This window comes from Anser anser (assembly GCF_964211835.1).
Source record: "Anser anser genome assembly, chromosome: 1".
Lineage (NCBI taxonomy): Eukaryota > Metazoa > Chordata > Aves > Anseriformes > Anatidae > Anser > Anser anser.
Window position 1 is genome coordinate 119,074,031 of NC_139720.1, and position 20,225 is coordinate 119,094,255.

General features: G+C 40.1%; 1 protein-coding gene across 1 annotated transcript in view; it reads left to right on the top strand.

Moving 5' to 3' along the window:
• Positions 1-20,225, top strand: part of MAOB (monoamine oxidase B) — a 55,320-nt gene extending 35,095 nt beyond the window's left edge. Inside the window, exons 6-15 of the mRNA XM_083847093.1 lie at positions 2,266-2,407; positions 3,638-3,787; positions 4,457-4,616; positions 6,042-6,138; positions 6,964-7,017; positions 11,210-11,267; positions 12,243-12,340; positions 13,489-13,600; positions 15,166-15,228; positions 15,631-20,225. Coding sequence (XP_083703219.1) covers positions 2,266-2,407; positions 3,638-3,787; positions 4,457-4,616; positions 6,042-6,138; positions 6,964-7,017; positions 11,210-11,267; positions 12,243-12,340; positions 13,489-13,600; positions 15,166-15,228; positions 15,631-15,786 — 1,090 coding nt within the window. The 3' untranslated portion in view covers positions 15,787-20,225. The remainder of the gene's footprint in view (positions 1-2,265; positions 2,408-3,637; positions 3,788-4,456; positions 4,617-6,041; positions 6,139-6,963; positions 7,018-11,209; positions 11,268-12,242; positions 12,341-13,488; positions 13,601-15,165; positions 15,229-15,630) is intronic.

Here is a 20,225-nt window from a genome sequence, read left to right on the forward strand (position 1 = left end):
ATTTCTACAGCAACAGTGTTAGAATTTCTAAGCATCCAACACCCTGCTGCAGGGAGCAGGCACAACCTTCGTGCAAAAGCCTGATAGTACCCTCTCAGAATGACACAGCCAGCGGTACTGGGAGACATTTTTATGGATTCAGTCAGCCTTTAGAGAGGAACGTGGGCATTGCTAATGAACAGTAGGCTCTTGTGCAAAAACATTCAGTCTTCTGGTCATTTTGCTTTCATTTGCAACAAGAGTTATCGCTGTACACAAACATTTCTCATTTGTGCCACCATCCATATTCAGTGAAACGAAATAGAAATGTATGCTGTCCACTCTGCTGGCCTTTTTAACCTCTGATTTGGTAAGGAACTACTCGCGTTAGCAGAATACTGCACACTGGTAGCTATTCAATATCCAATAGGTCACAGAACTACAGTAATATTTTTTCAGACTCTCTGATGGAATAAGACTTGACATTTTACCTCAGTATTGGCATAACTGTCAGCCTCAATTCCAAGATGCTTTTCAGATTTCATATGTGCATCTCAGCTTGATTTGCCCAGTTTGCTCAAGATTTAGATAACGTTCTGTAGAAACTTCCCACCACGGAAGGTAGTCATCCAGAAGGGTAATCTTCTACTATTTCCTCTCATCTAACAGACTGTACAGATTTGCTTTTGGCTAGACTTGCATGCTGGAAATGCCCTGTTGAAATCATTCTGCCATTGCCAGGTAAAACATCAGAAGAAACTGGGAAACTGAAATGCTGAAAAGCAATGGGAGAAGGCAGCAGAAACAATGAAGGTTTCACCACTGCCTAGTACCTTCTGTCTATGAAATATTAATAAGTACATACACTAATTCTCCCATTCTCCCATCCTTCAGAGCTGATCATATTTTTCAGTATGTGTTTATATAGATAAAAAATGATAAATATTTTCTGTATTATTTTTGTCTGTCAAGAATGAAGCCAGAATGCACCCATATTTTAGAAAATGGGGCAGCATTTTACTACAGCAGGGCTTTGTACATTTTTAGCAAGGACATCAGACCCTTTTTTATATGTAGAACTACAGCTGAGCTTGAAATAGTATGTTTGAGTTATGCTTTTCTCTGTTTTTTTTTTTTTTTTGGAAGATCAAAGACTGAAAAAAAGGAAGAAACAACTGAAAGTGAATTCTGTACTAGCTTTGGAACTTATTGATTACCTGGTGCTTGGCATATGAAATACCTATAGGTGCTCAGTCCCTGTGGTTCACAGTGCAGTTAAGCTGAGCATCTCCTGGTCGTGTTCTCCATGTCACTCTAAAATATTTCTCAGAGTGAGGACAGAGGAAGTGTTTACTTTTAACAGGAAGAATATTTGCCTGAGCCTTAATTAACTGTCTTAGTGCACCTTAAAATGTTGTACAGGTTTATACAATAATTTCCAGTAGAGCTGCCATTTTGCTTATTCCTGTAATGAAAGCACCAACTGGAAGACATAAAGTAGTGATTCTTCTTCAGACACAGGCCACTTTTCCACTTCTGTGCTCATCACCACTGGGTACCAGACCACCATTTAAAATACTGAGTTGTGTAACCAAAAGTATCCTTTCCCTTTTTTCTTTTTTGCCAAACTTATGTGTTAATCTGTGTAAACTACAACCTCATTTACGTCTTTCTATTTCACTTCTTTCCTTGGTATGTTCCTGCTGCAGCACCCTCCCAGAACACAGCAGAGGAGAGAGCAGTGAGGGGTGCTGACTAACCAGAGAGCTTAGATAGTTAGCTTAGACAAGATGCCTAACTTTTTTTTTTAATGACAAATGTTGAATAATCCATATGCTGTGTGCTTGAGGGACAAGTATTCAGGAAGTGCAAACAGAACAGCAGATCTTGGATATGACCCAGGAACCATGGGAGGACACATTGGTTTTGCAGTCCAGTGAAGACATGAGAGCCTGCTTCCCTTATTCCTGAGTCTGGAATGACAAGCTAACTTTGTATTGGTAGCATAAAAATGGTATAAGCTTTCATTGGCCTTTGTGTCTCCTGGAGCCCTAATTTGGCTGGTCTACAACAATACTTAATTAACATGTTTTTACAGGGTTCCTTGAAAAATGTTCCTTAAAAGCAATTAATATTGTTTTCTGTTGCAACTGAAAAAAAGGAATCATTTGCCCTCAACTTCAGTGGAAGAAGAGATTGCCAAAGACAGTCTCTGCCGTACTAAAGAATGAGATTGTCACCCTTTTCCAAGCTTTAAATTTACTTACTTTCTTGTCTTTGCTGCAGTGCTGCCAAGAGTTTTGCAACTCTGTTTGTGAACGTGGATGTCACTTCTGAACCCCATGAGGTCTCTGCCCTCTGGTTTTTGTGGTATGTGAAGCAGTGTGGGGGGACAGCCAGGATCTTCTCAACAACCAATGGAGGGCAGGTATTGTCAGCCATCACCTTCTGCAGCTTGCGATGAGCCCCTGTTTAGCTTCATTATTCTGCTTGTTTATTTAAGTTCAGAGGGCGAATGGATACACCCGTGACTTTGACCCAGTAGCACATTGGTAACTAGCTGTATGCATTTACACATTAATCAAACTCTTGCTAAACTCATGTTGAAGGCTGTTCCTGTGCTGAAGGCATTGGCCTAGGGATCAGTACATTTGTAACAGCTCCTGACTGTCTTCCTTTTGGCCTCTGGTTGGAAAACATACTTTGTTTATTCATTTTTTAAACAAAAGAAAGTATCATGCTTCCTTCTGGTATAAGGCTGAAGCCAGCCTTACTGCTTCAGAAATACTTCATGAGGATGGTAATGCTAGCTGCATAAATGTGCAGAGCACTTCAAATCAATACTGGAATTGTAGCCTGGAGCTGGGTTCCTAAAGACACAAACTTCCAAGGATTAAAACTGTAAAGATTTAAAAATCAGTCTGAAGAAAATGAACAACCATGCTGAAGTATAGCATTGCTCTAAAATGACTGTAAAACTGGTACCTTGGTGCTGCTTCTGCATTTCAAAGAAGTAAAGACTCTGTTAATGGTCTTCTACTTTAGAAATGCAAATTTTAGTTAATATGTTAGAAATAATTGTATTTTTACCGGTGTAAGTTATTTAATCACAAATAAGTACCCAAAGACAAAAATACAAAGCTAAAAAGCCCCAAAGATTAAAAAATACAAAGATAAAAATTACAACACATAAAAATTCATAGATAAACGTGCATAGATACATCAGTAATTATAGATAATTTAATTGTAAATACATTGCATAAAATATTATTTGAATCCTCCAGTATGTTGGAGGTTATTTGAGTTTAAGTTGGGTTGGATTACATACTGCAGGATATGTGATCAGTGTTGCTGATGCACACAGGTCTGTGCAATCCATTTGAAGATCGCATGAGAGTGTTTTTTTTCTCATGAGGTTACTGATACTTCTAGTTTTGGCTGGTGGTCAAACATGGGAAGTGCAGGAGTTCACTGAAAGAGAAAAAAAATAATGTGGAGACTTTTTCCAAGATTGCTAAACTTTCTGAAGAAAGTTTGTTAACAACAGAAGAATGAAGTTTATTTTGAACCCCAAGCAAAATATTTGTCATGATATGGACTTTGCATGCACTGCTTTGCTGATTCCTTCTCTGCTGAGTCGTCATTTTCTGTCTTTCAGGAGAGAAAGTTTGTTGGAGGCTCTGGACAGATCAGTGAGAAAATAATGGAGCGCCTGGGAAGCCGAGTGAAGCTGAGGAAGCCAGTAGTCCGCATTGACCAGTCGGGTGAAAATGTCGTAGTGGAAACCTTAGATCGTGAATTATATGAGGTGATGAAACCTCATACGTCTAAACAACCATTTGTATTGGGACAGCTAGAAAACTTTCAGTTTTTCCTTTTTGTCTTGTCCAAAATCCTGTAAAAAAATGTAGCAGAGACCAAAGTGGCTATGACAGAAGGTCACGTTTTCTGATTGTTCCTGCGTAATAGCACTGACAGAACTGTAAAATGATATCTGAAAAGCAAAGTGTCTGTTGAAACTTGTTGTTCACTACCATCTTTTCTTTGTGTTCAGTTACCTTCAGAATTAAAGGGTAGTGGTAAGGTGAACATGATACTGTAGCTTAATAATAAACTTCCTGTGGAAAAAAAAATAAATCAGGCTTTGCTTCCAAGTTGTAACAGAGGAGTCCAGATGGAAAGGACACCAACGGACTCTTGTAACACAGAAAATCTCTCCACTGGATTTTTTCAAGTGCTGGGAAAAGAGCAGCTGCCCATCATTGGAACAGATGGCTGTTTACATAATGCTTGTTTGTCGTTTTAACAACCAGGATTTTGTGAGGGTTCAGTTTCGCAATTCTTGTGCTAAATGCCAAAATTGCTTTAGAAGATACACCCTGCAACCTCTCCAGATGTCTGCTGAAATCATTAGAGCAATATAGTTAGGTTGAAGTAGTGGAGAATGTCACTGGCTTATGTATAATTTCTTCTGCAGGGCAAATATGTGATCAGTGCCATTCCCCCAGCTCTTGGTTTGAAGATTCATTTCAACCCACCTTTGCCCCCAATGAGAAACCAGCTCATCAATCGAATCCCAATGGGCTCAGTCATCAAATGCATCGTGTACTACAAGGAAACCTTCTGGAGGAAGAAGGGTATTATGTTTTAATTAAAGGAAATAGTAGTAGTAGTAGTAGTAGTGGAATAGAGAGGGAGAAGGTACATGGTAACAGAGTGGACTCTGAGTTTAGGGAATGGTGGATCTTAGAAGGAGATTCCATATACTTCCATGCCGTTTTTGCCTTTCCTTGTTTGAGAAACTAGAGAGACGTTTGGAAGACTGGGTGGATGGGAGAAGAAAAAGAAGGGGGTAGGCATGAAGGGAGAGGGCAAGGTACAGTCATGCCTGTTGCTTATTGCCTTGGTTGTTCTTTGTTGTCCTCTACTTTTCCTTTGGAGGTACCTGGTTATGAGTTTCTCCCACTCGTACAGTAATCCAAAGGTACAAGAGACGTATGATGGAGAGAGGTCTTATCCCATCAGCTGTCAGTCTGCAAAACCTCTGCCTTCTAACTGCTTTGGGCAGGATTCATTTAGGTTGTCTTCCCATGGACATCTCCACCTGCACCCTTTATATGCTGAATACTTCCATTATGATTCCTCAAATCTCTTTTATAGCTTAGTCTCAGACAAACTGTGATGTAACAGCACCCATTTCTCTTCCGTGGTTATAATGAGTCCACACCTGTTTGTCTACAAGTGTCACACCCCCTTCATCTCTGTGAATGATTTTAAGAGCTCTGGATTTTGGCATATACTGGCCGTTAAGTTTTGGGATGGATTGGCAAAAGATAACTCCCACTTCCTGGTACAACCCATAGTTTGCATACTGTGCTTTGATAGCACAGTTTTTCTTCTTTTAAGAAGAATTTATTTTCTTCAAATTCTTCTTTTAAGAACAATTGCGTTTTCAAAACAATTTACAAACATCTCTTCCTTTGTCTGACATAAATGTCACATATGGAAACAATTGTGCTAGGGGCACTTGAACATCTTCAGTATCTGAGAACAATCTGTTTCTGTGCAATTTCTGTGCAATCTTGCTAACTGGGTTGGAGTTTATTTTTGTATTGTGAATTCAACAATAGATTCCTTTACTGTCTTTCTGCTTTAAAGAAGAAGACAGAAGCTTTTCTGTTTCAAAAAGATTGCTAATTGTCAGCACATCTCAGATGCAAACTTCCTCTTCAAGATAGGATCTAACACTTCTGTGAGCCAATGTGAGCTGCCTTGCAGATCAGTGAAGGATACGTGTTAATTTTTGTCATTTGATGTTTGTTTTGTTTTGTTTTGTTTCTTTCTCCTTTGTTTCATTTTCATATCTCCTTATATTAGAATCACAGAGTCAGAGAACGCTATGGATTGGGAGGGATGTCATCTAGTCCAATGCCTTGCTCAGAGCAGGGTACCTTTAGATCAGGTTGTTTAGGGCATTTTCCGGTCAAATTTTGAATATTTCACAGCTCGCACATGTGTCTGAATACATGGATCCTAAATTCTTTTCCTCCTTGTGCTTACAGGGTATTGTGGTACCATGATGATTGAAGATGAGGATGCTGCAATTGGCTTAACACTTGATGATACTAAGCCTGATGGTAGCTTTCCTGCCATAATAGGGTAAGAAAAAAGATATGTAGTTAATGCCTCTTTATTTTGTCTTAGAGGCAACAACTGAAGCAGAAAACCTGCTACTTTTGAAGGGAAATCCTTTAATAAAATACACTCCACAGACCATGTGGATCGCTTACAGCTCAGAATATTCTGATAGTTAAAGGGTTGTTTCTCAGCGTATAGTGAATATTTTTATGAGTTTTTCTTTCCAAAAAATCCTCACTATGATTTAATAGGAAATTTTAAATGATGAAATTCTATTGTTTCTTCTCTTTTTCTGCCTGTCATATTTTGCCTTGTCATGTGGCAAAGTATAAAAATGGAGAAGCAGAAAGAAAGGAGAAGGAAAAAAGGGGGTTAATGCACAAATTTAAAGCTTTCTCTAAATATTTTGCCTCCCCAAAACTTCCAGTTCTTTAAATGAAAATTTGTTTTCTAGCATTACATTATTTTTATTTAAAAACTGCTTGATCAGTCTTAGAAAGTTATTAATTTCCAGGTCAATCCCAGCGGTCAATCCCAGGTTTAACCTCTTGTTTTTATATGCCTGCACACACTGCTGTATAAAATTTAGGTCACTGGGACCTAATAATTTAGCTCATACAAATGAGCTCTGAACTCTGGAGTGGTTTCTTCCACAGTGAGTTTTTTCCATAGTAAGTATAGCATATAATTTTACACAGTAAGATGAAATGGATAGTTTGGATAGCGACCCAAAAGTTAATATTAATGATCACATCATCTCATCAAAAGGTTTTGGCATGTTAAATAATGCAGGAAACATAGTAACATGATGGAAACAAATTGTTTTGTGGTCTTCCTTTTTTATAGTTTCATTCTTGCTCGGAAGTGTAGAAGACTGACAAATCTCACAAAAGAAGAAAGGTGAGTACAGATGATAGAGATTTTAAGAGACTCAGAGTCAAACTTCTGTTATAAACAACCAGAGCAGGAAAAAGTGCCCTAATCTGAAGGAAGCTGTAACCTTGTGACAGTAGGTGGGTGTGCCACTTTAAGGAAGTAGTCCTCTTATTTGTGGTGTGGGGTTTTTTTGAGAACTCTGTGAGGTCTTCATCCAAACTGGCAGCAGATGTGGCAGCCAGTCCTTGTCCTGTAGAAACTCCTCTGGACCTGGTTCTCAATCTGCTGCTGGGCTGCTATACTTATGTGACTCCAACAGATGAACTGCTCTAAGCTGCTGACTGTAGACGTAGTGTAGATATCCTTCTGCCCTCACTGGGAAGGGTCCAGGGTAGCCTCATTCCCACTGCTGCCCCTCTGTTTCATGCAACTGCACTGAGCAATTTCAAACCTTGTCAGAAGGGTTAGGTTTGTCCACTGTGCTTGATTTTGCTAGTCACCCTGGTGGGTCATTTCAGCATCTGTAATTTAGTGCAACCCTTGCACTGCTGTAGCTGCTGTGAACAAGATCTCAGTATCATGAAGAGTTCAGAAAGCTGCCTCCAGCTCTCAACCCTCAGCTGCAGCAAAAAAATGCCATCAGGCACAGGTGAAGTGTTTTTTTTTACTGTCTTGTTAAAACAAATATGTGCGTACAGTACTCCTCTTTTGTCTATTATTAAATTAGAATTTAAAAAGTAATTAGTTTTTTTTTTTTCCATCACACGGTTTCACAGTATCTGATCAAATTAAAAGCTACACATAGAGTATGGATATGAGAAGAGCCTTATTTTGACATGGAAAAAATGCATTTGTATTTCAAGCATGCCACAAGGAATACTGTGTCCAAGTAAACATTTTTACGGTAATAGCCAGCCTAACTAGAGAAGATGTAGTCATCTCAGATTAGCTTTGCAGGTAGTCTAGCTGTCTGTGGATAATGGGTCTAGATGGGGCTGTTAATATCCCAGGCTTTTGAAATGACAGCCAGGTATCACAGAGCTCCCTTAATTTTGGCAGGAATGGACAAGGCTCTCTTTTCTTCAGCACTCAGGCTTTGAAATAGACCCCCAGCAGGTGATAGACGACAAAAGCAGTGTAGGTATTCTGAAATCCAGCACGCCTAGCATTTTAAGCCATCATAAAAACCAAATGGTATCTTACAGTGTGTGTCAACATACGAGATATTACTGAGCATTTGCAGTACTTGAGAACAGCTTCTATTTCTGTGAAATGAAGGGCTGTCCTAGCTATTTGTGAGGCACCATTGAAGAAAGACTGCTCTTCCCTGGGCATTAAAAATGTTAGCATGACCATCTGACCACTGCTGCCTACGATCAAGCTTTAAACAAAAGGATTTAGAACTCTTGTCTTTTGTGCAATAAATCTTAGAGTAGGAAGGACTTTGTTTTGGTAAAGAATGGTCATGAAATGTGCGAGGGTTGGTAGATGCACCCTGGTGCCAGGGCTGGGGGTGCCTCTCTGGTCACAGTCAGTCAAGGCAGGAGCCTCCTGGACTGCAGCTCCTCCCCTGAACATCAGTACAAGGCTTCTTCACTGGAAACCAAGCTCCAGGAGAAGGCAGAGTGCGAAGCTGAGTCTCCTCCCACTGTACGGTCAGGAAGCAAATGGTTTGTGTCATTTAGACAGGGGCTATGGTGTTTGCAAGGAGGGGACTTTTTGCAAGGGACTGCAGGAGCAGGGTGGGCTAGCTGCCTTGCTGAGACAGTGCTCTCCTATCAGCAATAGCTGGGTTCTCCCTTTATCATGGCATGGACAACAGGGTTAGGTTTTCAGTACTGCATATGAGGAATTGGATGTAGAGTCCATGGCAGCTATTTTAATTTGTGGCTGAACAGCAGTGCTGGGAGGGGATGGGAGCTGCTTTACAGCTTAAGCCAGATCCAAAGGAGTGAAGCCCACCACTGTCTTCCAGCTGGCGTTCCCAGGCCAGGTGCCAATGACTAATTACAGTGTTTAAATTGTGCCCTACCTTTCGCAACTGTGCAACAAAGGCATCACACACAGCCTTGGCATGAAAGAACAGGGAGGAGAGCATAGTGTCTGCATGTGCACTTCATCCTCTCTGCAGGGAGGAAGCACTGGGCATGGTGTCGGTCTCAACAGGATCCTACCTTGGTAGCTCCAGGCATAACACTCCTCCTATTTAGTGCTGGTGGTAATTTCACAGCTGAGTTCAAGGCCCAGAAATCAGGATTTTATTTGCTGCATATTCCATATGTTCCATACGGGCACTAGCCACAAATTTATAAATAAGAATTTATTTAAACTGCTCCAAGACAAAAGGTGCAGATGGTGCAGAGAGGCCAGTGCATTTGCAAGGATTGCCTCTATTAGGGGGGATGTCCTCAGTGAAGGATTATTGTTGGTACAATTTAGTCCTTTGGAAACTGATTTTCTGTGTGCATTGTTGTTGTTTTCTTTCAAGTAATACCTTGTTATTGAAAAATAATTCCTCCCAGGGTTGAAGTTCCTTTGTAGTCTGAAGATGCCCTTGACCTGAACCTTAATATTTTCTTTTACACAACTATCTTAAACTAACTTTATGCGTGTTTGCAACGTAGTTGGCAAACAGCAGAGGGCTTGCAGTGTCTTGGAGCCCTGCTTGTGCCCATACATGAGAATCCCTACCAGCCTCTGCTGTGCCATTTCCAAGCTCCCTGGAGGGTCTGCAACCCACATGTGGAAAAGGGGCAGGGCACAGGCAGACCTGGAGGGATGCTCCTCATCCCTGTCATAGTGCTGGGAGGAGCAGAAGCAGATGGGTCCCAAGGTGGTGCTCACTTTGCCATGAAGCCCTGTGGTGTTACTGAGCTGCCTTGAAAGCAGTAGCTGGTGGGTGTTTGCGAGGGGCAGTGGGCAGACCGTAGCAGGGGGCTTTGCTGTTAAAATGGCTTCATTTGGTTCAGATGCTGTGGGGGTGCTGGCGGTCTGCAGGGCAAGGTGGTCACTTCACTTGAGGAGAGAGACAGAGATGGAGGAAATGGGCCCTTCCATTATGGCTGTTGCTGGATCCCTGCCACCCCCTGACTGCAGAGAGATGTTCATAGTTATATCCCGCAGCTCTCTGAGCCCCCTAGCCAATCTCTGTGTCACCACACGTTTCTGCTTCTGTCCTGGGGCTTCAGGAAGGGGCTGCTTCCCTTCATCGCTGCCACTGGGCCTGTCACCTGCCAGCAGCAACACCACGCCAGGCCCGCAGCTCTTCCCAAGCAGTAGCAGCCTCCGTGTTTGCTGCTCCGGCCCCAGCCTGCACAGAAGGACACCTTCATCAAGGGCCTTCAGACCTTCCTATTCTCTTTCTCATCCTCTTTCCATAGCATTCTTTGAGTTCAGCTGTTTGTGGTATAGCTGGGCTGCGTTGTAGGGCAGTGTCAATATGGTTTCCTCATAGGATTATAGAGCTCGAAGCGCAGCCTATGCGGAGCTGGGGCTGCTGTATTGCTGTCCCTTGTGTCCAACATGGCCCTCTGTGGAGGACAGAATTTGCTTCTGGAAGTAAACCAAGTAAATGTCTTTCCAGCGTTGTGTTTGCGTATTTGTTTGCTTTTCATAATCGTTAACCATTATTTCATCTTGATCATTTTCTGTTTGGGAATTGGTGCAGTACAGCTAACAGTAAGACCCAAAAGCTTGTAGGAACGAACTTAATTGCATTTGGGGCTTACTACAGCATGAAGTATATTCATGGATTTATAGACTCATAAACTAAAACAGGAGGAGATTTTATAGATACAGAAATAAAGTACTGATTCTTGGAGAGCCTCAGGCTATCAATACCTGCATCTTTGTAGGAACAAATTATAACTTAGACTATGTGCCAAGACAAAAAAAAAAAAAAAAAGTTCAATGTCTTCCTTCTTTTCCTGACAGCCTAGAGAACCTTTGGGTAGTATATGAACTTGGTCTGCTAGAGGTGTCAAGGGAACAGCTTGCATAACTGCTGGTGAAACTGGCGCTTATGCAGCACAGAAGTTTGAGTGAAAGATCTCTGAAGTCATCTGCTCCGGAGTCTGAAGAACTAGAATAGATCCCCAAAAGCTGGAACCTCAAGTTTGAGCAGATACTAATGCTTGTTCTCTTGAAACTGAAACATTAGAAGCAGTCTATTTTCTCTTTCCTTACACATAGGTCTTCTGTTGCTTTTCTCTTGCAGGAAGATGAGGCTGTGTGAGCTCTATGCAAAGGTTCTGGGATCAGAGGAAGCTTTACATGTAAGCACACAATCTAAACCACGGTGTCTCTCATTGGTTGTGTTACAGTGGGGAAGGGGTGAAAGAAACTGGAATGCATCAGTGCTCTGGCACAGAGCTGTGTAGCATTTTGCTACAGGAGTGCATGCTGCTCTCTGTGGAGGAGTGGAGAGAACATTACTGCAAGTCTTGCATTGCATTTGACAGTGAAGATAAGAATGGGTTTATGAAACAGTTAAAAAGGCAAATCTATCCTCATTCTCTGCCTTGATGAGGGTAGCATTCATTGTGGTTACCACCACAAATCTCAGTTGTCGAAATTCCCTCATAGTCCATATTGAGCATAATGTTTCTTCTCTCTTAGTAGTTGCTAAGATCCATTGCTGCATCTGTTTTTCTTTTTGCCTTTCCCTTGTCTTCTCTTCCCTGTAACGGTAAATAACTGATAGGCTTTGTGTGAACTCACACTTAGTTTGTGTGATTGAAGCCCTATATCCTTCAAGGGCAATTCTATGTGAGTTAAATGTTGTAGACACCAATCTCAAGATTGCATCATTTTAAACACAGTGATATCGTATGCAGAACCATGCAAGTACCACGTCACATTTTTTAACAGTATGTGTTTGTATCCAGTGTATATATTACAAATATTACACCTGTTTACAGCAGAGGTTAATTTTTCTTTACATGGCCCAAAACATAAATTTGTGCTCAAAGTGTAAATTTACATTGACAGATTAAGAGGATTATGTTCTACAGTGCCCAGATTAGCTTAAAAAAAAAATAAAAAAAATCAGCTAGCAGTGTCTAAAATTAAGGTTTATTTTATTGTTTCTGATCCATGCTGCATTAAGAGACTTGTTAAATGTGCTCATTATGTCAGGCATTGTCATGCAACAAATCATAAGCTATTCTTCACCGCTGTCTCCTCAGTTCTTTTATTAGCTTCCTCAGGACTTTGTCTTTTCCTTGAGTGAATTAATGTCTGTGTTACAGCCAGTACATTATGAAGAGAAGAACTGGTGTGAAGAGCAGTATTCTGGAGGATGCTACACAGCCTACTTCCCACCAGGCATAATGACTCAGTATGGAAGGTACGATGTCTATTTATAGTGGACTTCAGAGTAGCAAGATAAGACCAAGTTAATAAATAATCTCAGAAAGGGTCATAAATCCTCTGTCATTCTGTTGGCTTTATACCTTTGAGATTGCTAGAGAATATTTTAAACAGATATTATAACCTTCCACTTGTCTCAGTTGGGCTTTATGATGGATGAGTACAGTATCATTAGGGTTCTGTCTTTCTTTTTCTTTTTTTTTTTTTTTCCTTTTTGTTATTTGGTGAATACAACTTAGTAGGCTTTTGGAAAGGAACTGGGAATTTTTCACAATCTGTTTACAAAACAACCTTTGGGTATTTGAGATCAGTGTTACCATTTCCAGCACATCTTTAACTGGTGTTTTGTAAATATGGGTGGAGAGTTAATTCCTGTCAACATTGACAGTCAAGTGATTTCTTTGGGCTGTTCTTTTAGCAGACAAGGCTTAATACAGCAATCAGTGTGCCATTGTTTACAGTCCTCTCAGGCATAAATTTTTGCATGGAAATAAGATTTACCAAGAAGAAAAAGGCTTACTGCTCAGACCAGTTGTTGACTTTCAGATACATATTTTGTAATGCCTACTTGAAATGTAAGTTTTCACAATTTAAAAAGAATTTAGATCAATAAAACAGTTGTATTGAAGAACGTATGGAGGCCTTAGTTTTTAAAGTAATTTTAATGACACTAATTGTGAATGCTGGAAAAAAAAGCATAAAAATTATTTTATTTTGATTGTTGCTTAGATATTATGGGGACATATTTTAGAATGTTTCATTGTGAAGTGTGAAGAACCAGCAATACCTAGCACCGATATTTAAGACATTGGCTAAAATCACGAGATACAAAATGTCTCATCTCAAACTAATTGTCTTTTACACCTACATGAGCATTAAAATCACATCCAGAAATAGCACTGCAAGAAGTGCAGTGTAAACGTTTAGAAAATACTAACACTGTTGCACTTACTGTAAGAAAGGCAATGCAATGCAGACGGCCTACCCATCCATCTCAACTCATCCAAAGTTAATATCTTTAAGTACCCATTGTCATTTTAAAAACTACCATTCCAATGTTCACCCAAGGATTTCATTATCTTTCCTGGTATGGCTGACATGACTTATTGCTTGTTCCCCCGTAAGGATTCTTCGGCAGCCCATTGGCAGGATCTACTTTGCTGGCACAGAGACAGCCACAGAGTGGAGCGGATACATGGAGGGGGCCATACAGGCTGGAGAAAGAGCAGCCAGAGAGGTACAGGCACAAACCCAAAGCAGGCAACACTGTCAAATATCCTATTTAACATGGAAGATCTTCTGGTTGGACGCAAAATGGGACTTGAGTGTTGACATCCTCAGGCATTCTGAAAAAGGGTGAAGGGTGAAGAACCCTTAGACTTGGAATGCTTAGGAGGAACTCTGTTTGATCAAACTCCATTCTATTTCCAGCAACAAAATCCTTTTTTCTTCTTCAACAGAAATCCAAGATTCTCATCTAGTCATCTTTCCCTCAGATGGGCACTTCATGTTAGTCATCATACTGAGAGATCACGGCTGTTAGCCTCACTGGGAACAGCTCAGTTCTGCAGGTCTGCAGACCAAGCCAGTCCCTTCCTCAACTGTTTACAACATCACCATTTATGTAGTGATATACCATTGATATAGCCCTATATATAGTCCTTGAACAAGAATTTTAATAGTTCATTTCTGAGAAAAAGCCAATTCCTCAAATGTTTTAATGAATATTATGTTTGTAGAGCAGCAAAAGGAATTTCATCTTTGTTTTATGACGTGAAGGGAAACTCATGGCTAAAAACTACTGTCAAGACAGGGATCACCTGTCCCTAAACTGTCCCATTTGTGAAGGTTATACCTGTTCTTGGAAAAAACTGTTCTTGAAAATCTCCAGAGGTAGTGCTTTATGACCTCTCTAATGTAAGAATATGCATTGCAGCACAATCTCCATGGATGTCAGCAGGGAATTTGGCAAGTGAGCTTGACTGGTAAAAATATGGTATCTTTCTTTCCCTCATTTGCTAGTGGAGGGAAAATATGTGTAAAATCCAGTACAGGGATGTTTCTCACTCTCCTTTATTGAAAAGTTGATGGTGTTCCTGAATCTTGTCTAGAATAAAAGCCCATCACAAAAGATGGCAGATCTTTTTAAATCTTCAGATGAAATAGGAAAAACTTTTATATCACCACCTCCGTTTCATTTTACTATAGAAGTTGTTCATCTTGCTGTCTTTCATTACTGTCATTTCAGACAATTTGCTTTCCTACTCATCTCTGTTATGTTTGGTACTATGAATGGTTAGTTTTCCATTGTGAAGGTTTCCTCTCTAATCTTGCTTTTCTCTGGCTGAAAGCAGTGATCTGTCATTATGCACAGGATTCTGTTTCTCTTCCTACATCATGTTAAAATTTGCAAAACAAACCACTCCTGGCTATATTGGTTGCACTTGTTGTAGCTGGTTTATGCACACCTCGCTTTGCCATGAGTGGATACTGAACTCTTAGTTGTATTCATATTACCCTATTCACATGAGACTAGTCAAATTCTGATATCACATGGAACAACTAAACAGAGAGCTTTTTCTGTTACTGTCTCTATTTTCTACTAGGAGCAGTGTCTTATTAAATATCAAGTCTCCCTGGAAATGTGTTGTACAAAGATTGCATTTTCTTTAAAATTTGGATACACAAAGATTTATGAATTGTTATCTTTATCATGCTATTTTAAAACAAAAATTGAAAACAAGGCCTTTTCCCTTTCAAAAAAATGAGTGGTGCTTACTAGAAAATTTTGCTTATTTTCAGATACTGTTTGCTATGAGGAAAATCCCAGAAAGTGAAATTTGGAAGCCAGAACCTGAATCAGTTGTAAGTTTTTCTGTTAAGTGGATTACTATCTTTCCTTTGGTGTTGTTGATGAGTTAAATTTATGGGGTTTTGTGTTGTTTTTTAAAATTCTTTAAACAACAATAATCTTTTTCTTACTTAGCAAAACTGTCCATCCCTAAACAGGAACATACCAGAAACTAAGAGAGGGTACCCATGTGACAGCTCTGTAACATGGGATTAGAAAGAATTGCACTTTTAAACTAGGCTATGAATCCTTTTCATGTGTCTCTTCCTATTCCTTTTAACTGAGTAGAAAACTTTGATGCCCTGAACTTCTTGGTAACATGAACTGCTTCAACCCAGTTCTTTTTCTGCTCAAGAATCTTTTGATTAACATCCTGCCTCTCGCTGTGGAGTTTGTAATGCATGCTCTCTCCACAGGATGTTCCAGCTTTGCCCATCACTACAACCTTTTGGGAGAGGAACTTGCCATCTGTGCCAGGACTGCTAAAGCTGATTGGATTTTCCACTGTATTCACTTCTGTGGCTGTGGCAGGGTTACTTGCCTACAAAAAAGGACTTCTGGTTCGAAACTGAAAAAGGTGCCAACACAAAGCCTCACAGTTTTGTTTTTCTCAGAGATTTTTTGGCATGTACTTCCCTATCTCCAAAAACAGATCAGGACTGGGGAAGAGGAGAAAACAGTAGAAGAAGACACTAGAGTGGAGAGATAAGTGGAGATCCATATTCAAAAAGAGCCCTTTGAATCCAGGCCTCCTTCTAGCAGTAACTTTTTTTGTTGTTGCATTTCTAGGAAACCCTGCCAAGAATTATCACTTTGAGATTTTTATCCAGATTTCAGAACACAGGTGACAAAATGCCTTGATAAAGCCTGTTTTGATGAGTTTTCCAGTGTTTTTTACACTTCTGAACCAGGCCCTGAACTCCAAGTCTTCTTGGCACTTCATCCCTAGCTGGAAACAAAGCATTTCTGCCCTCCTGTGTGACTGAGAAAAGAAATCCTTAACTTAAAGTGTAATTGATTAGTTCATGCAAATTGCTGCTAAGGACCTTTTTAATGATTTTTTTTTTCTCCCAGATGTTCAGAGCGCAGGCAGCACTGAAAGAACAAGTCAGGCTACCATTTGAAACGGCCGTAGGTTGTTAGTATTTCCAATGGCATATTTGTCATTGCAAGTCACATTTGTCATTTGTCAGTGAGTTAAAAGACAATGTTTTTACTGCCTCTGACAAAGGAGTTGCAATTCAGGCTCCCTGGCTGTGTTCACACTGCCTGGAATGGCAGAGCTCATGTACCTGAGTCTGTCCCTGTAAGGGATCAGGTCTTCTCTGCCAGCAGGCTCCAGAGGACAGCCAGTGTGTAGAGCAGCATGGCTGGTCAGGCTGTTGGGCCTGAGTGTGAACTGGGAACTTTGTGTAAATGTGATGATACAGACAAAGCCTTCTGAACTTCTGTCACCTTGTCTGACATCTCTTTGCCTCCAGGGTCCCCCTTTAGATCCCTAAAGGGAGCTGCAAGATAGCAAGTGAACAAATTAACCTCTGCTTACCCCCGGAAGCTGTAGAACTGTCCATACAAACTGTTTTACCCCATTTTCTTATCTTCTTCCTTTCTTTCATCTGCTTACATTTATACTTTGAACACCTTGAGGGTGTCTGTTGCCTAGTAGGGCACAACAGGCTTGGAAACGTACCTTTAGCATAGTAAATAATACCCTTATCTGTCTCTCAACGCTTACTTCATGCTGAACACAGCTCAGCTGATTCAGAGCTCCAGTCTCTCCTAACAACCATATTGATGTGATTAGCACTTCCACTGCTGCCTGCTGTGTGGTGTTGTACTGACCGTGCACTTTTGGTAAAAAAAAAAGGGATCAAAGGTAACCGGGGATAGGAGAGTCACATACTAGTGCTTCTGCCCTCCCTAGTTTGGTACCTTTCAAACAACATTAACCAGAAAAAACAAAGGAGGGAGGGGGAGGGCAGAAACACATACACACACAAAAACAGCAGCCAAAAAGAAAAAAAAAAAAAAAACACCACCAAGCCACCCATACCATAGGTGTCCAGCTGTCAACTAGGTATTTCTGTTGTTTAACATCTTTGCAGCACAAAAAAAAGCAAGTCAGGGGTATAACTGGGAACAGGATGAGGACCAGTGCATGTGATTTGAGGAAAGTTACATGGCTGGAATTTTTCTGACCCCATTTGCTACACTTCTGTCTTCAACCAGCTGTGATTTATATGTAAAAAATAGCATTTCACTAAAAAGCTGTGGAGGAAAGTATAATAAGAATATATTCAGCAAAGGGGTGAGCAGACGGCAGAGGAACTTTACCACCAGTCTCATGCAGACTTTCTGGGCTAGCATCTGATCTCCTTGCTTGTGCTGAGTAGTACTTTACTCTCCAAATAGTCCTATGGAAATCCACTAAACTGCCTATAAAGCTGTAATATTTGTGAGCAGTGCATCAGTTTCTGGCCCTTAGGTTTCATTCTTTTTAACTTGATGTGCCAGTTAAAAATCTTCTCGTAGCAGCAGCTTGGATTTTATCACAAATGAATATTCTCATAACAGCCTTTTAAAATGCATGGGGGAACTTTTCAGACATAAAGATCTTTAAGTCAGAAGAACAGTGCAGCACTGTACATATGGCCTTTCTCATTGTATCACATTGAGCACTAATTGGCCAGGACATTTGCCTACCACAGAGTGCTTCTACGTGGGCTTTTTTCCTGCGTGATTTATTTACTAAATGAATTAGAAATCCAGAGCTGAATAGGAACTCTGTGAGTTCGGAGCTTTTGCAACTCAGACAATTCTCAGGCTGAAAATGAGCGTAGGAGCCTAAATTTGGGAAGAGATTCTTGAAGTCTTGCCCCAGTATTTCTAAGTGTTAGACAGCTAATGCATACTTAACATATAAAGTACCGCTGCCTTTGCAGATAATTTCCCTGCCAACAGTGTTTGGAATTCAAGTCCCACTTCTGCCCCAGAAATACTCTGCAGGTCTGGAAAGGGGAGCAAAACTATGAGACTAAAGAGGATAAATTGGTTTTATTAATGTCCAAAAGGTATCTTCTTTTTTGCTCCTGAATCTGACAGAGTTTTTTCCTAGTCTAACAATAAAAAGCTGCGTGCTGTAGGAACAGAAAATGCAAGGAAAAGAAGAATTTAGATGTAGGTAGAACTGGATTGAATCATAACAACACCTTTTCATAAGGTTGGTCTTCTTCTTTTTTAATGTGTGTACAGCTATAAACCTTTCTTGTTCGTAGTTTCAAAATGAAACAAAAATGGGGAAAAAAACAGAAAAAAAAAACACAAAGCATTTTTCATGTTATTCTGCCACTACTAAAAGTAGGGTTGACATGAAATCCCAAATTAAATTTGGATTCCCTGAGGTTTCCTAGCCAATGCTTGCGGAGCTAGGAGGTCTGATTTGCCACATTTGTATTAGCACTCAGAAGTCTTTGACTTCTTCATTCCAGAGTACCTAAGGGTTAGGATTGGTCTCTTTGTCTCCACAGCCATGTCTTTACATTGTGCTGTGGAGCTTGTGAACACTGCGTGATTAAAAAAAAAAAAGTGCTTGCTATTGTTTTCTCCACATCTTCTACACAAAATGAATATGTGGCATGTTGAGTATGTGTATGCCAGTATGATGAGAAAGTTGACAAATGTAGGTAGAGAATGAGGCTGCTTTCCCATGGATAGAGGGAGCTGTGCTAGCATTGGCTTACACTTTAAAATTCCTTCGTGCCAGCCCTTTAAAGAGAAAGATGAAGTCTGGTTTAACAGGTAACCAGTAGTGCTATATTTTAACATTTGATGAGAAATGAGTTTACCAGATTAGTGAAATGTATAATAGGCACAACTATGGAAATAAATGTATTTGTCTCTTACAAACTAATTTCTGTTACCATGTATATTTTTAAGGGTCTTAAGAGTTTGCTACAAAAAGAGGTTTACTTGCTTATACCCTGCTGCAGTAGTAAGTGTATACTGCAAAGGATGACAAGTCATGCCGGGAAAATCTGTGTTAAACAAAATACTTGAAAAAATACTTGAAATACTTGAAAGTTAATTTTACAAACTACTCAACACTAGCAAGGAAATGAGCACTGTAAGGTAGCCCCTTGTCTTTCCTTTTCCAGTACATTTTTCACCTCATGCAAATCTTGATTCCAGATAGCATATCTGCTGTCAATAAGACAAAGACATTAATCACACAAGTATATATCTAAACATTGTCCAAATTAGAACCCAAGATCTGGTGGAGCAGCTAGGGACTTCTATTAAAATAATCTTCCTGTTTCCTCAGTGGGACTATTTTTCACTTACGTAGAATTTACAGAAGTGCAGAAATTGTAAGATTTTTTTTTCTTTTGAGACATGAAAGAAAACTATTTTTGTGGAAGAAGGAATTGTGTGTACTACAGAAGTACTTGGTTGCAAAAGGGAGCCAGAATTAAATGACAACAGAACTGCTACTGCTCTCAGGCAAGGAGCAGACCCACTTAAATTGCAGATTACCAGTGCTCAGGAATAAGCCTGACCTGTGTTTAAATAGACTAACATTCTCTCTCACATCTCCACCTTAAGATCACCTTGATCTCACAGTCCATTCTTAGAAATAAAAATGAGATGGCCAAAGCAGTCTTGTTTTCAAAGTAACTCTACAGTCAAATCGTTTAGGCGTTGTTATAGACTGCTTCTTATAGTGTGTCTCTTGTGACCGTGTGCGGGTCAGTGTTAAGTGATGCCTGCCTCTGTGTTTTGGGAAAAAGAAAAAAAAAAAAGTGACTTTGCTTTGCAGGAATATATATGCTGTGTGTGTGATGAATTTGTGCCTTTTATAACTGTAGCATTTTCTCAAGTGCCTCTGTGGTGACTGTCTCTGTTGGTTTACTTCTTAAGTTCCCTTTTAAATTGTCTCTGCAGATATTTTTATCTGACAGCTGTGAACCTTTTTTTAACCTTAATTAGAATCAATAAATATTGTCATGTCACT